A 15,189-nucleotide genomic window follows, 5' to 3' on the forward strand; every position below is an offset into this window, starting at 1 on the left:
ACAGACTGACAGACATTCAACCAGAAACCGGGCCCCACCGTTTACTTGGGCGAATGCTTCCCTCTGAGCCTCAGCTTCCTCATCAGTAAAATGAAGAAAATCCTTTCAAAATAACTTTCCAGTTATTGCTCACGGGGTTGTTACGAGTAATGCCTGAGCCAATGTTTGTAAGACACGTCCACGATGTGCGGTGCGCGGCCACTCCCCCGCAGAGGCGCGCTGGCGGGGACGGGGTGGCGGTCCCAGGGCAGCAGCGGAGTGGGGGGCACTGGGTGCGGCACAGGGAGAAAGGCCCTCCCGCCTTAGGCACCCACAGACGCATCGCCGCTCTATTTTCTTAAACGTTCTCTTCCCTCTGCATTTTTCTTCTCAGTAACAACTGGGCCCCGTTGTTTGTTTGTTTGTTGTTTGTTCTGTTGCTTGTTTTGGCCCCTATCGTGATACAGTAAAAAGAGAATATAGTTTACAGTCACACGAGTTGTGTTTCAAGCTGGAAATTTGCATTCATTTTTTAGGGCTGCCATAACAAAGGACCACAGACTGGGGGCTTAACCCACAGCCGTTTCCCTGTCACAGATCTGGAGGCTGGAAGTCCGAGGTCAGGGTGTCAGGGTGCTGGTCCTTCCGAGGCCCTGAGGAAAGAGTCTGTCCCAGGCCTCACTCCTTGGCTTGTAAAAGGCCGTGTGCTCCCTGTGTCCTCACATGGTCGTCCCTCCGTGCATGGCTGTGTCCAACTCTCCTCTTCTTACCAGGACAGCAGTCACAGTGCATTAGGGCCCCACCTTCAGACCTCATTATAAGCTATTCACCTCTGCAAAGACCTGATCTCCAACTACAGTCACATTCTGAGGTGCTGAGGGTTAAGGCTTCAGTATGAATTGGGGGTACAGTGGGGGGCATATTCAGCCCTTACAGCTTTCTATTTAGTAGCTATCCACTGGGGGGGGGGGGAGGTTCATTTCAAGGACCCTTCATTTCCTTTTGTCTTTCCTACCTCAAAAGTGTGTGTATCAGTGTCCAGCACGGGATCTGTACACAATGGGCCTCAATAAAAACATCCTTCCCTCCTTCTGCAGACTCATCACATCCCATGGTTTTCAGGAACCACCTGCTCCTTCCCAAACTCAGGCGAAATGTGGATACAAACCTGCAGGGGGCCGGAGAGGAAGGGGTGGGTCACAGAGTTGCCTGAAGGGAGATTTAACAGAGGTCAGCTATTACCTAAGTAAGAGACAACCTTCAGGAAACGGGCTGAGCTCCAACCCGTGATATCTTGGTCAAGATAAAAATTCCAGAGAGTGTTTAGTTGTTTAATTAGAGTCATTCATGTACGTTTAGTTACTTAGGTCTTGTGTATTTCATAAGCAGTCATTTGGTCTCCCCCATCAGAAAGCAAACCCCTTAAAGACAGAGTCTTTGTATTCTCACAAATGTGCCCATTGCTTCTTTTTTTTCCTTCTTTTAAAAATTGAATTTATTGGGGTAACATTGGTCAACAAAATTATATAGGTTGAGGTATACAGTTCTATAACACATCATCTGTATATTGTATTGTGTGTTTACCAACCCAAAGTCAAGTCTCCCTCCATCACCATTTACCCCCTTACCCTCTTCTACCTCCCCCACCCCCTTCCCTCTGGCCATCACCACACTGTAGTCTGGGTGCATGAGTCTTTCTTTTTTCTTTGCTTAATCCCTTCACCCATCTCACTCAGCCCCTAACCCCCTCCCCTCTGATGGCTGTCAGTCTGTTTTCTGTGTCCATGAGTCTGTCTCCACTTTGTAGTTTATTTTGTTCAATAGATTCCACATATGAGTGAGATCATGTGATGTTTGTCTTTCTCTGCCTGGCTTATTTCACTTAGCATAACACTCTCCAGGTCCCTCCATGCTGTCCCAAAGGGTACGAGATCCTTCTTCTCTACAGCTGCATAGTATTCCATGGTGTAAATGTCCCACAGCTTTTTATCCACTCAGCTACTGATGGGCACTTCCATTGCTTCATTTGAAACTTAAAAGTTTCAGGGTTGCTCAGAAATGTTCCCATAGGAGAATATCTCTTGTTTCATAATTTAAACCTGAGCTGAAATAGGAATTCTTAATAGTTCTAAATAATAGTCACAGATGCCCATTGCCACAATCATGCTGCCTAACAAACCCTCCAAACTAAGTGGCTTAAAACCATAAGCATTGATTTAGCTCACATGTCTATAGTCAACTGGTCAGCTGTGCTCAGCGGACCTCAGCTGGGTTCACTCCATCAGCAGTCAACCGGTGGGTCAGCTGGGGACCAGTTGCTCTAGGGTGGCCTTGGCTCAGCTGACTGTCTCTGCTCCTTGTGACTGGTCATCACCTGGCAGGCTAGCCTGGGCTTGCAGGACACACCCTACTAAGAGAGAGTTTAGGTGTAAAAGGCCTCAATAGCCCTAGGCCCAGAACTGGCACACGGTGACCTCCATCACGCTCTCTTGGCCAAAACAAGTCACAAGGCAGGCCAGATTCAAGGCAGTGGAGGGCCCAAGGAAGGAGGGCAGGGAACAGGCTGACTGCAGAGCACAGCTGCAAAGGATACGAGCACGGGGTGGACTGGCACCTTTACCATCGATCTACCACATCCTTCAGAACTTTAACATTGACCATGTTTTATCAACTAAAAGGAATATGCTGCATTGCCAAGGGGACCTTTTCTCTGCCTCTGTCTTGACCATTGCCCTAGCTGTTAGCTACAGAGTAATCTGTGTCAATGTTTATATGTAAACGAGTTTTCATTAGAACTTCTGAGCCTTCTCTGTCCTCTGTTTATCCAAGCTGCCCTATCTTTATATCTCCGGTCAATGAAGCCTTTGATTCCTCTATCCTAGTTCTTTCTGAATCCTTCACCATTGGGAGGTTCATTCAGTTTGGACCTGTCTAAAGATCCAAAGGGGGAAATGACATTAACATAGTATAGTTACGTAGTATAGGTCTTGAATATCATACTAACATATGATATTCAAGAACACTCTCACTGACATACTCTTATTTTTCCAAGTTAAATTCCTATTTAATAGCTATTTTAAGCTGTATTATCATACTGGTAGAGGTTTCTATATTTATTTATCTTCTGCTGCTGAATTCTAATAAATGCCACCTTGTACCTTTATTTATTTTTAATTCTCATCTGAGAATATTTGTTCCATTGCTTTTCAGAGAAACATCGATGTGAGAGAGACACATCTATTGGTTGCCTCCCGCCCGTGCTCCAACCAGGGCCAGGGATCAAGCCTGCAACCGAGGTAGCCCTTGGCTGGAATCGAACCCGGGACCCTTCAGTCAGAGGGCCAACACTCTAACCGCTGAGGCAAACCAGCCGGGGCAAGCCATTTTGTATTTTTAAAGCCTAGTGAACTGCAAGAGAAGCATGAAGGTTTTTTTTTATTTGTGTGTGTTTTTAAAAATATGTCTTTATTGATTTCAGAGAGAGGAAGGGAGAGGGAGAGAGAGAGAAACATCAATGATGAGAGAGTCATTGATCAGCTGCCTCCTGCACGCCCCCGACTGGGGATCGAGCCCGCAGCCCGGGCATGTGCCCTGACCGGGAATCAAAGCATGATCTCCTGGATCCTAGGTCAACACTCAACTGCTGAGCCACGCTGGCCAGGTGAGAAGCACCACATTTTTAAATACCTCCTCATGCACACATGTGCACACACATGTGCACACAGAGGAAATAATAATTAGAAGGACTTGGGAGTGGGCATCAGGACCTCACTTCTCGCTGGAGCTCTGCTCCTCGCTTGCTGCATCACCTGGGCGAGTTACTAACCCTCTTCGGCTTAACTTCTTCAGTTCACAGTAGGGAGCTGGACTCTGGAAGCCTTGTGAACTACATCCATTCACTTGAGTGTTGTACTTTTACACCATGAAGTTTGAACTCATGGGCCTTTGATTCTATAGCTCCTGCTGATCACACAGTCAAATCAGATGGACTGTTATTGCTGCTAACACTTTAAAATGATTTTAATTGGCTGTTTATTGCCAAGACAATGCAGTCAATACAGACGTGAATAAAGTAAAAAGAAGCAGGAATCCTCCATCCCCCTGTTCCTAGGGATGATACACGTATATGACCAGTAAAGCAAGAGCACAAACAAACCAGAGCAGACGACAGTGGAGAAGCGCCTGGCCCTCGGACCTACACGTCTGCCCAGGATCACACTGTTAGCTCTCTGGCCTACCCTTCTAGACTTTTACTGCAAATACCCTTTTCTATTCCCACAGACACATAAATGCATAGACACACGCATAGGGTTTTTTTCTTTTTCTCCTTTTTTTAAAGCAAAATATGGAAACACACGAATTAGTTTTAAAACTCCAATTTTACTGTGGACATCGTTAATATCAGCACTCGGAGATCCAAGTGAACCCACAGACTCGTTGCTTTGGTGCCTGAGGAGCTTTCCACAGGTTGTCCAGCCGTCTCCTGATGATGGCAGTTAGGTTGTCGTCACTGAATATGTCTATAATTGTGAAAAATAAAACAGCAGTCCTGGAATTTAAGAAAGATAAACTGTTGTTTATAAGAACTGCATTTCAGAAATAAGGAGGGAGCCTGCCTCAGTGAGCCAACAACCCTGCGTTTTATGCGCAACAACCTAAAACCCCTTCAAGAAATGCCTGGCGCTTAGCAAGGGAGCAGGGGCCTGGTGACACTCGGGGGGAGGCCGGGGGGGTCCCAGAGAGGAGAGGGGGCACCTCGTCATCATAGATTAGCAAACTTAAAAAGGCTCTTTGAAAAGAGTGTGGAAAGCATACCTTTTGAAAGAGATCCCACTGTTTATTTAGTAAATCATTAAGGATTTGAAGTTTCTGTGAAGATTTTCGTTTTCCTCACTAGTGATATGAGACCCCGGCTCATTACGGAACAGCCAGATCTCCCTCGGCTCCCAGCCGGCTGCCCTGCACACATCTGCATCCTGGGGCACTTTGCAGGATTGGTTCTTGTGGGGCCTGGAGCCACTTGCTCAGTGACTGTCCCAATCACAGCACGGGCTGGGCCAGGCGAAGCCAGTGGAATTAGTGTCGCACGCTCACCACCTCCGCCAGCTGCCCGTGGCACTCCTCCTGCCAGGGCCTCCGCGCTGCCCCTTGGCCTCTGGGGAGCCAGGGAGACAGACAAGAATGTCTATCATGCAATTCTTTATAATGATGGAAAATTGGAAGCCGCCTTAGTGTCCATGGTGAGGGAACAGTTAAACACTGAAGTGTCTAGACGGCGGATATGATAATGCAGGCCTCTGTGCTTCATCTGGAAACGTCCATGACAGGGTAGGTGGTACAAGCAGGTTATAACACCAAGTTGAAACTTCAATCCTAGGTTGTGGTTGTTTTTTTAAGTGTTTATGGTGTTTGTAGAAAAAAAATCCATAAAGGTTTGTATCTAAGTATTAGCAGTGGGAAGATTATGGGTCACTTCTTCTTTTTCTCTCTACCCGTCTGTAATTGTCTGCATTTTTCTGCAGTAAGTTTAAAGTTTATAGTTGGGGGACATAATGCTTCACCCATTTTTCGAGCTAATTCTTCATGCACAGTGCCAGGTGACATCCACACATCCAGGAGATGGGGTTACTTAAAGGAAAGGTCTGCTACTTAAAGCTGATGTGAAAAGGAGATGTTCTTTCCTCAATAGGGCCCATCACCCTATTTTACTCGATATTGATTTTCCCCACTGTTATAGAGAAAAACACCAATTCACTCCCCCATTCACGGAGCCCTTTTCAGGGAGCTGTGGTTTCCTGGGTGGCCTGCAGAGCAGCTGGCGGAATGCCTGAGGGCAGAGGTAGGGCAGGGCGGGCTAGAAAGCCTCTCCCTCCCCAAAGCCTCCTCTCAGCTGGGAGGGCTGGAGAAGATTCAGGGGTCTCCAGTGCGGAGTAGGCAGGTCTCATCCAGCCTCCTGCTCTGAAAGCACAAAGTGGTGCACCCCTCGACCTGGTTCATCTGGCGGTGCCTTCGGCCATGGTGCGCTGGCGGAGAGATGGTGGGAGTCCCTCAGGCTGGTTCAGGAAGGACAGGGGGTGAGTAATTCTCAGGGTACAGGGAGGGGACACAATGGCCTTGAGTGGTTATGTTCATTTCTTAACTCTCTCTTCCACCCCCCTCTAGCACCTACAGGCCACTTTCTCTATTGTTATCTCTTGTGACTTCTGTGAACTCAATAGATGTCACTCAGTCAGGGATTTCTTCCTTCTTAGGTATGCCTCTTGGGTGAGGGACATGCCCTTAGCATCTCTCGAGCAGGTTGCAGTGAAGGGGGCTAGATCGCCAGGAAGCACAATCACCGGTTGGGGCGTCTCCATCACCCCCTTCGCTACCCGGAGCAAGTTACTAGATTTTTCCATTGCTTACCTGTGGCTTGCCATAGAAACGAAAGAGCTTGCAAAGACGTCTGCACTGCCTACCCCCCCCCCCAAGCCTTATGCATCCAAAGAACGCAAACCACAACCACAACAACAACGTGAGACCCCCTCCGTGAAAGCTGCAGTCTTCAAACACAAACTCACGCCTCAGGGAAACATCAGGGTCAGACAAAAGCGGAGCTGTTCCGCTCGAATAAGGAGTTTGCAGGGCTTTCAGCGAGTGCAGGATGCAGCCTGGCAGGGTATAGGCAGAATTCGCCTTAAGACAGTGTCCTGGAGCCCGCCCAGGGCCTTCTATAAAACTTCAAATTGAAGAATCTTTTAGACAAAATTTTTGTTCTCCAGTTCCCAGACATATAGACCCCACCTCCGTGAGCATCACTGTCTAAGGCTCAGCCAGGTTCACACGCACACCCTCCCTCCCCCAGGCTGATCCCTGGGGAGCTTGGGAAAGCCCTGGTGCTTAATTGACACTCTCCTTTTGTAGTTATGTCTTTCCCACTAATGTGTGACCCTCTGAGGGTAGGGGAACAAGCTCTGCCTCTTCCAACTGGCATCCTTGATTCCTGTTGGAGAGGAGAGGTTCCTCCATGTAATTCTGTGGGAATCACGCTCTTCTGGTTCAGAGGCCCCAAATGCTTTCTACGCTCTTCAGACACTGTCATTTGCTGTGAAGATAGAATGATAGTGGAGTTTTCAAGCAATCTTGGCATCATGAAATGGCACGCATCTGTGATGGGTAGGTAATGTGTATATTTTTATCTTAACCTTACTTAGCAGAAAGCCCTTGGCTCCAGGCCAGTCCCATTTTTCTGGTAAGCAGAGTCCACAAACTCTGGAGCAACTGGTATCCAGTTCCCATGATGCCAAAGGGGCCCTTGATTTGCTTGATGCCACCAAGAGTGGAAGACCTTGTCTTTCTCTTATCTCAGAATCTCCAGGGAAATTTTTAGTTGCAAATCACGGTATCTCTCAAAGCTGAGTTCCTATCACTCAGTTGGAACAATAAAAATGAAGTAATTAAAGTGCCTTAGAAATGGATTGGCAGTCTTGGCTCTGCAGCTTTGGTTGACTCTGTCACTGAAATGCACTTCTAGGCCATCCCTCTCTAAATTTCTCTGGCTTCTGTAGATCCCCTTGGTCTTGAAATGCTGAATTGCCCTTATGTCCTGGACCCAGAAAAGCTCACCCTATGGGCCCTGTATGAAAACTGTACCAGGAGAGTGGTAAGTAATTGCTTTGAGGGGTGATTTGGGAAGTAGGAACCTAGTAGTTACTGATACTAACCTTCTGGTTAAGGGTATAAGCTTTGGCCTAGAACAGTGGTTCTCAACCAGGGGTGACTAGTTTTTGTTTGTTTTTGTTTTTGTCTACCTGGAAGACAGTTGACAATGTTTAGAGACATTTTCGAGACATTCTTGGTTATCAAAACTAGAGGGGGAGGAAGCTGGTACTGGCATCTAGTGGATACAAGGCAAGGATGCTGCTAAACAGCCTACATGGAATAGGGTGACACCGTGACCGCCCCCCCAGAATTATCAACTCAGGTCCTGGAGTTGAGGCCTTGGGCTTGAGTCCTGGCTCTGCCACTCTCTGAGTGTGACCTTGGGCAAGTTAGCTAACCTTTCTAAGCCTCTGCTTGCCCACTGGAAAATAAGGTTATGGTGCCTTCTCCATATAGTATCTAAAAATTAATGTTGTAATGCAGATGAAATGCTTTGAGGAGCACCTAGCTACAACAAATGCTCAAACATGAGCTCCTTTGATCTGTAACCCCCGTGGGAAATGGGAGGCCATTGTGATGCTGGCAAAGAGACCCTCTATGCTGTCAAAACAAGTGTTGGAAAGCAAGCTGCAGCTGAGCAATAGGGTTTCTCTGTTGCTGGGCAACAGTACTGCCCAGTGAAGGTTATTAGGAGCAGTAAAAGCAACCTCTCCAAGCAGTTCTCAAACTGGAGTGTGAAAAGAATCACCCGGGGAATGGGAAGTACAGACTCAGCCTTCTTTAGCTGATGACGTAGGTCTGGGGTGCATCCTAGAAATCTGCATGTCTAGCAGTCCACTTCACCTGATTCCACAGTGAAGAGCCCCAGTAATTAAAATGTTTGCTTCCCAACTTTAGAAAGTTTAGAGCTGCATTCCTTTACACCAGGGGTCTGCAAACTACAACCTGTGGATGGCCACGTCCAGCCCACGGGGTTTGTGTATGTGTGTGTGGGATGGTCCTCGAGCTAAGAATGGCTTTTCTGTTTTTAAAGAGTTTTTAAAAATACATTATAGAAAATTATGTGGCCTACAAAGTGTAAAATACATACTAACATTTAACAGAAAAAGGTTGTCTGACCCCTGCTTTTGACTGAGTTCCTTAAGGGAGGGGAAATATTTGAAGATGTCTCCTCCCAGCACCGTGGCTGCTGTGCTACATTGATGCTCAGCAAGTGTATTTGGATGACTTGGTAGAGGCCCCAAACCAGCCAGGACCATGATATTCGGGCATAAGGCAAGTATAAGAAGAAAATAAGAACTGAACTCCAATCGCTGAAGTTCAAGTGTATGAGTTCCTCTGGGCTGTCTGAGGGCCGGCTGCAGTCTCCTGGTACAGGATCGAGGGCCCTCCCCAAGGGGGCAGTGCTGGGCCCACTGGGCAGGGTCAGACGGTATTCTGGAACCACCTTTCCCACCGAGGCCCCAGCATTTCCCGACCATTTATTTGCACACAGCTTGGTCAGCACCAGATGCCCATCAGCTTCATGGACGACAGTGCTGCTATAGGACGCAAGGCTTCCGTGTACCGGATCAACTGCCCAGCTGTGAAAGCCAGAGGAGCCCGTGAGCACCCAGGACCCACCCTGTGCGCGAAGGATTTCATGTCTGTGAGTGAGGCAGGCCGACTGCTTCTCCTAGGCAGGCCGACTGCAGGGAACTGTGGTCTACGCAGTGGGGCTCAGGGGCAGCATCAGAATTCCGATCCTGTAGTCACTACTTATTGGCTCTGTGGCTTTGGGTTGATATCTTGAACACACTGAGTCTTTGTTTCCAAGCCCAAAGTGGGAGAAAAGAACACTTCCCTTGTAGGTGTCTCTAAAAATGGACTGAGAGGATATATACAGTGCTTGGCACACCACGCCTGGCAACGGAAAGGACTTAATTGGTAGCTACAGTCACATTAATACTCTTTTGACAAACTGAATACCTTTCACATGCCAGGCCCTGTGCCCTATGATAGGAGACAGTAAGTGAGCAAAACAGCCCAGTCACCCGCTCGTGGATTTTATAGTCTAACATAGCTAATTTCGACAATGGAGAAATAGAAGAGATATTCGTACTGTATTATAACAATAATGGAACTGCATGGCCTGAGCTAATACCAATTCCTGTGGATCTAGTAAAAAGCTGTGCATTAAAGAACCTAGTGTCTGCACTTACAGCTGGAAGGGAGCCTAGATGGCCCTGCTGCCCTCCGGTACCCGAAGCGCTGAGGGGCGAGGGGCGTCTGAGGGCACCGCTGGGACTCACATCTGGCCCTGAGCTTGTCCTCCACGTTCACACCCAGGCCCCTGGTGGGGAACCACACAGAGCTGCTCTGGGGCTTCCATACACTGTCAATAGCATGATTTAGAAACTCGCCTCCAAATCAAAGCCTCACATCACTTTTTTTTCCTTTCCAGTTTACCTTTCAGGCTCTTCCTGGCATGGCTGACGAAAGTATGTTATGAAAGTAATTTTTTAACTTACAGACCTAAGTAAACTTTTTTTTCCCTATATTAAAGGTAGCATAACTTCAATCCTGATTAAAATATTAGATGACAATCGTCTTGGGGTTAAGGGGAGTACCAGCCCTCTAAATGAAACTGTTGACTTTAGGCTCTCCAGCATCAGGTGGGATGGAGCACTGGGGTTGGTGATGGCGCAAGAGCCCGAACTCTGACCCTTCTGGAGGCCATGACACAAAGATATAAGGTCCTGATTGACAACTACAAGATGACCATGCAAGTGTCATTCAATGCCACTGGAGTGACTCACTACACAGTGGGTGTGACTTTTTGTAGCACCATCCAGGCAGAGACCAATATTTTTAAAGCCAAGCATGATCTCAACCATGTCTTCAGAGTAACTGACCATACAACCCCCTCAGCGGGTGTCTCAGTGCTTACTGTGTGCCAAGCACTGCACCGTGTACCAACGTTACAGTGGTGAACAAGAGAGGGGTCCTTACTTCAGCCTGTTCTCCCTCTTCCCCAGGGATTTAAATATACTGTGTAATATAGAGGGAGAGCACTTCCAGTCTTCTGTGAATGAGGTGTTCTATTTGTGTTATCACTGTCCCATATTGTGTCTTACAGCAGGAACCGGTGCTCTTCGAGCCAACAGTCAAGACTCTGTTAAATGGGTTAATGTGTCCCAGTGCTCCAATGCTGGCCATTTGAACAAGAACAGTCCTGTATAAACAAGATTGCTCAGTCTTGTAAACATTCTCTCCGGATGATGATGCCATAAAATTGTCATAAAATAAGAGCAGCTTTTGCTTTTACCTGCCTAGAAATGATCAGCTACAGGCCACCCTAGCTCGCCAGATATTAGCAAGTACAAACTTTTAAAACTAGAGCACCTGGCAGAACAATCGGTGGACAAAATGCCTAAGTTCTACTTGGGCCAAAATAGTGCCCAATACTTGAGTATACGTAGCATTGTTCAGAAACTGAATTAAACCAGTCTTTGAAAATGTCATCCCCCCGAACCCCCACCTCCAGCAAGGTAATAGTCATCTCTTCTCAGTGCCTCTGAAGCTGATCCATGTATTTCTTGGACAAAAGACCATGATTATCACAAGTGACTTGTATATCGGGTCACTTGCTCTAGGAATGGGCAACTCCAGTTGTGTAAGACACTGTCTGGGGCTTAATCAGAGCTGACATGGACATCCTGTCGGTCATTCCTTCCAGGTCCCATGGCCTGTAATGCCACACGCATGGCTCGCACCATACCAGAGTTTCCTGGGAGGTTAAACTCCATGAGCTTTGGAAACAGAAACATTGCCATGAGCCAGCTGCCTAAGAACGGGCTTGCTACAGAAGCAACAAATGGCCTGAGACTGCACTTCAGCAAACTTCTCAAAGTGAAAGTACATTGCCTTGTCAGTCCCTGAGCCTGGGAAGCCTGACTTGAAACATGGTCTCGCAGGAACCCCTGAGAGGGCTGACTTGTCCGTAAGTTACAAGTGCCAGCGTGACAGGTTCAGACTCTGGAGGCCTCATCTGATCACTTTGCATAAGTGAATTTGCCAGTCACGGAAATTCACTTGCGAACCTCAGGCCTCTCTAACTTCCAGGGTGGAAGCTTTCCTAGGGTTTTCTCAGCACACTAAACAGCACAAACTGCTTCCAGGCTTCTAACGACGAACGTCCTAGGCCCTATGAGACACAGGACAGCTTGATCCAAACAGAGGGCCCCACACTGCCCTCACGGAGGCCAGTCTCCACCAGCCGTGCCAGGGGCACTGAGGACCTTAGGTCCGGCTCGTGTGCTCCGCCAGGACACGGCGTTTGCAGAGCCCTTTCCTCCCTCTGGGACCTGGCACGTCAGGCACCCGTTCTTTGGACTTTGAGCTGCTAATCCAAGCTTCAGTGGCCAGTACAAAGAGCACGCAGGGCTGGGTACTTGAGGGTTTGAGTTTAAAGCAATAAGCTTCCCGGGAGGGAAGCATCCTGATACGCAGTGACAGGGCTCCCGTCCTGGTTTAAAGGGAAACCCCGGTAAGTCTGGAGCGTGCCCTGCAGCGTTCAGGGCACCCCTGCCGCCTCCCCACGGCTCACCCCCAGGGCTGCGGCTGCGGCCTGGCGCTCTTGGGTTTCAGCTCTCAGAAGCGCGCCCGCCCTCCCAGGGCTACTCAGCTCCACTCAAGCGGAGGTTTTCCTTCCGACGGGACGTAGTATCCATGGTGGTTCACCCTGAGTGTCTCTGAGTCGGCAGCCTCTACAGGTAAAGACCTTTACAACAGCGGTTTCCACGCTCTCCCTGTCTCCCTGCCCTCCTTGTGCATGTGGGAAAGTGCACAGTGCAGACTGTGCGGCTTACACCTCGAGGAAGCGAGACGGGTGGGATCAGAGACACGAGCCCAGCTGCTGTGACGGGGCTCGAGGGACGAGACTGTTTCCAAAGCACGCACACAGGCAGGCCCCACTGTAACTGCTCCATGCGTGGCAGCCTGGAGATCCTTCCTGTTAGGAGGCTAAGCTATTACCTAAATAAAATTGCTTTCATACTGTAACTAGAGGGATGATAAAAGTTTAAAAGACTTTCCCTGAACTCCTGCCAGTTCCTCGAACAATGTGGCACGGGTGTTCCCTCTCATGCAGGGTCCCCCAGCCCGAGCATCTGCTGCTCACCGGTCTCGTCAGGTTAAGCCAGACGGGAAAAATTAGTTCAACTAATTTCTCCTCAACTTCTCCCCAAACCGCTCTGGACTTGTGAGTCTTGAAAGAAGGGACATAGGGACACCAGGCGCTGCACTTTGTGTCACAAATAATCTGACTCTTAAATCACTTTAGCTCCTCATCAGGGTTTTCTTGTGGATTTCTTACCCCACACGGAGCGTCTTTCCATGCCTCTGGCTCCCTCTCCCTTTGGATAAATTCTCTCTGTTCGTATAGAGCAGCTCCACTCTTGTCCAGGCACGTAGGGGCCTCCCCTTGTAACTCAAGCTGCTTATCAAGGTGTTTTTTATTTTGAATTTTCGAGGATGTTTATTAAAGCTGGGGACAGTAAAACAAGGAAGGGCCTGGGAGAACAGGAGTGGGATTCGCTGGGGAAGTGAGCCTGGGCTCGGCTGCTCTGGCTCACTAAGAAGTCAGAGGAAAGGGGGCCTTGGGGACAGGTTCAGGGGCTTTGCCCGGATGAACTGCCGCTGCCCACCCTGCCCTGATTGCAAGTCTTTCCTGGAGTCCTTTAGAGTTTAGGAGACACAAGCCTGGGGGGAAGAAGATGGGGAAGGGGGAAGGGAAAGGCGCAGGAGAGTGTGCTCCTGGGAAGGAGAGGGTGTACCCTGGGACCTTCATTTTTGAGGGGTTTTAAAGGCTGGGAATTTAGGGGAGGACCTCAATAGAATATTCATCAGCTTTATGCTGATGTACCAAAATGAGATTTTTTTTTTCTCTTAACTTCACCCATCCTTGGGTGTGGTTGGCAAATGGCACTAATTGGATTTCTGCTGTTGGTCTTCCTGAGCATTTTTCTCAAAGACTTAAGACACATTCTGGTGCCTCCTGGTGAAAACCCAAACGTTTCCTTCATCACACTTCAAGGTCAACAGGTAACAATATTCACGTGCAGACAAATTTCTTTAAACTGTCGCCGCTATCTAATTACCGCTATCTAAGTACAGGTGAGCTGGGTACTCGGGAGGGGTTTATGGATGTCAAAGTCCACAGCCACCAGACAAGCCCAGCTCTCAACTTGGATACCCTCAGCGTGGGGGGCTCATCCTGCAAGCCCACCTTCGAAGCTCTGTCTCGGGGCCTGGTGCGGTTTCACACACCCCTGAATGGATGTGGAACCGGACATCGGGTGAGTAGGAGCAGACAGCAAGAGTTAAGACCTGTCTTTGAGGTAACTGGTAAAAAACTCTCCTAACCTTTCTCTAAGTCCAGAGATGACAAAGTCGTCTATGAAAATGAAGTAGGTGCTCTCTGGGCAGGTGTGCCTCCAAGCACCATTTCCAGAGATGGTGAATTCCGGTGTGACACAATGGCCACTTGACTTTTTAAGTTCCAGGTTAAATTCAAGCAGACTTTTTAACCTAAAATTCTTCGTGCCCACCCCAACAGAATGACCATGAAGTGCTGTTCCATCACAGATGACGTGCTGACAGGCACCAGTGTCAGTAGTCCTCCCCCTCCAGTGGGCTGGTGAAGCCGGGTCCACTTGCCTTCATCCTACAGTCCCACCCCGGTGGGACCTCACAGCCTAAGAAATCTGCTAAGTGGCCCCAGGACACTTCCTAAGTGAACTCCCGAGGCCGCCGGGCCAGTGCAGTGGTGGTGCTGCCTACGGTCCCCTCGCAGCCGCCAGCTGCCTGAGTCCTGAGAGGCTTCTAGTCCACTTCAGGTAACCCCTCCCTGCAGCCTCACGGGGGCAAGGACGAGCCTGTGGTGAGAGACCTCCGCCATCCAGTCTACCTGGGAGTGAGTCTTGAACATCAAGCTGGTCTTAGATGGCCCTGGGCCACGCCCACCGCGGCCCCAGCCTCTCTGCCTGGTGGCATGTTGTGATGAACGGGTAGGTACTGTCCACACATAAAGCGGCCCAGCTAATCCACTTAACTGCAGTCCTCCCGGGCTCCAGAGGAACACTGCGTCACAAAGGCCCTGGTTTTCGTCCTTGGTCTAACAGAGTGACCGTATTTTCTGTTACCCCTGAATCTAAAAGAATGGGAACTTCCCCAAAGATGTGTGGCCCCAATAGTCTCCATCTGGAGAGAGCTCGATCTCTGGTCTCCATCTACCTGCTGAGCACCCAGTGTCTGCCAGGTGCTATGTCTTCCACAAGCACTGTTTGACTTTGTCACTGCACGAGACACCAGCCAGCTCACTTCATGAGGAAGAAACCCAAGCTCTCTGCTTACACAACTAGCCCTAAGTAATATTTAGTAAAATGGTACAATCTGAATGCCCATTTGCCTCTAGACCCAACCTCCACAATGCTCTGGAGTTACGGCTACGCTAACACTCACGCTGTGCCATGGGGTCTGCACTAGACAGAACCGCACCTTCCCTTCCTCGAAGCTGCTGTCACCTGT

General features: G+C 48.8%; 1 protein-coding gene across 1 annotated transcript; it reads left to right on the top strand.

Moving 5' to 3' along the window:
* Positions 1-5,802: 5,802 nt before the first annotated feature.
* Positions 5,803-14,662, top strand: ZP2 (zona pellucida glycoprotein 2; the record flags this gene model as incomplete). Its single annotated transcript, XM_081131701.1, is given in 11 exon segments — positions 5,803-5,818; positions 7,527-7,621; positions 9,116-9,268; positions 10,260-10,428; positions 11,339-11,517; positions 13,725-13,958; positions 14,037-14,128; positions 14,219-14,270; positions 14,516-14,577; positions 14,579-14,607; positions 14,610-14,662. Coding segments are annotated over 11 exon segments (1,134 nt in total).
* Positions 14,663-15,189: the final 527 nt, after the last annotated feature.

This window comes from Miniopterus schreibersii (assembly GCF_964146895.1).
Source record: "Miniopterus schreibersii genome assembly, chromosome: 3".
Taxonomy (NCBI): domain Eukaryota; kingdom Metazoa; phylum Chordata; class Mammalia; order Chiroptera; family Miniopteridae; genus Miniopterus; species Miniopterus schreibersii.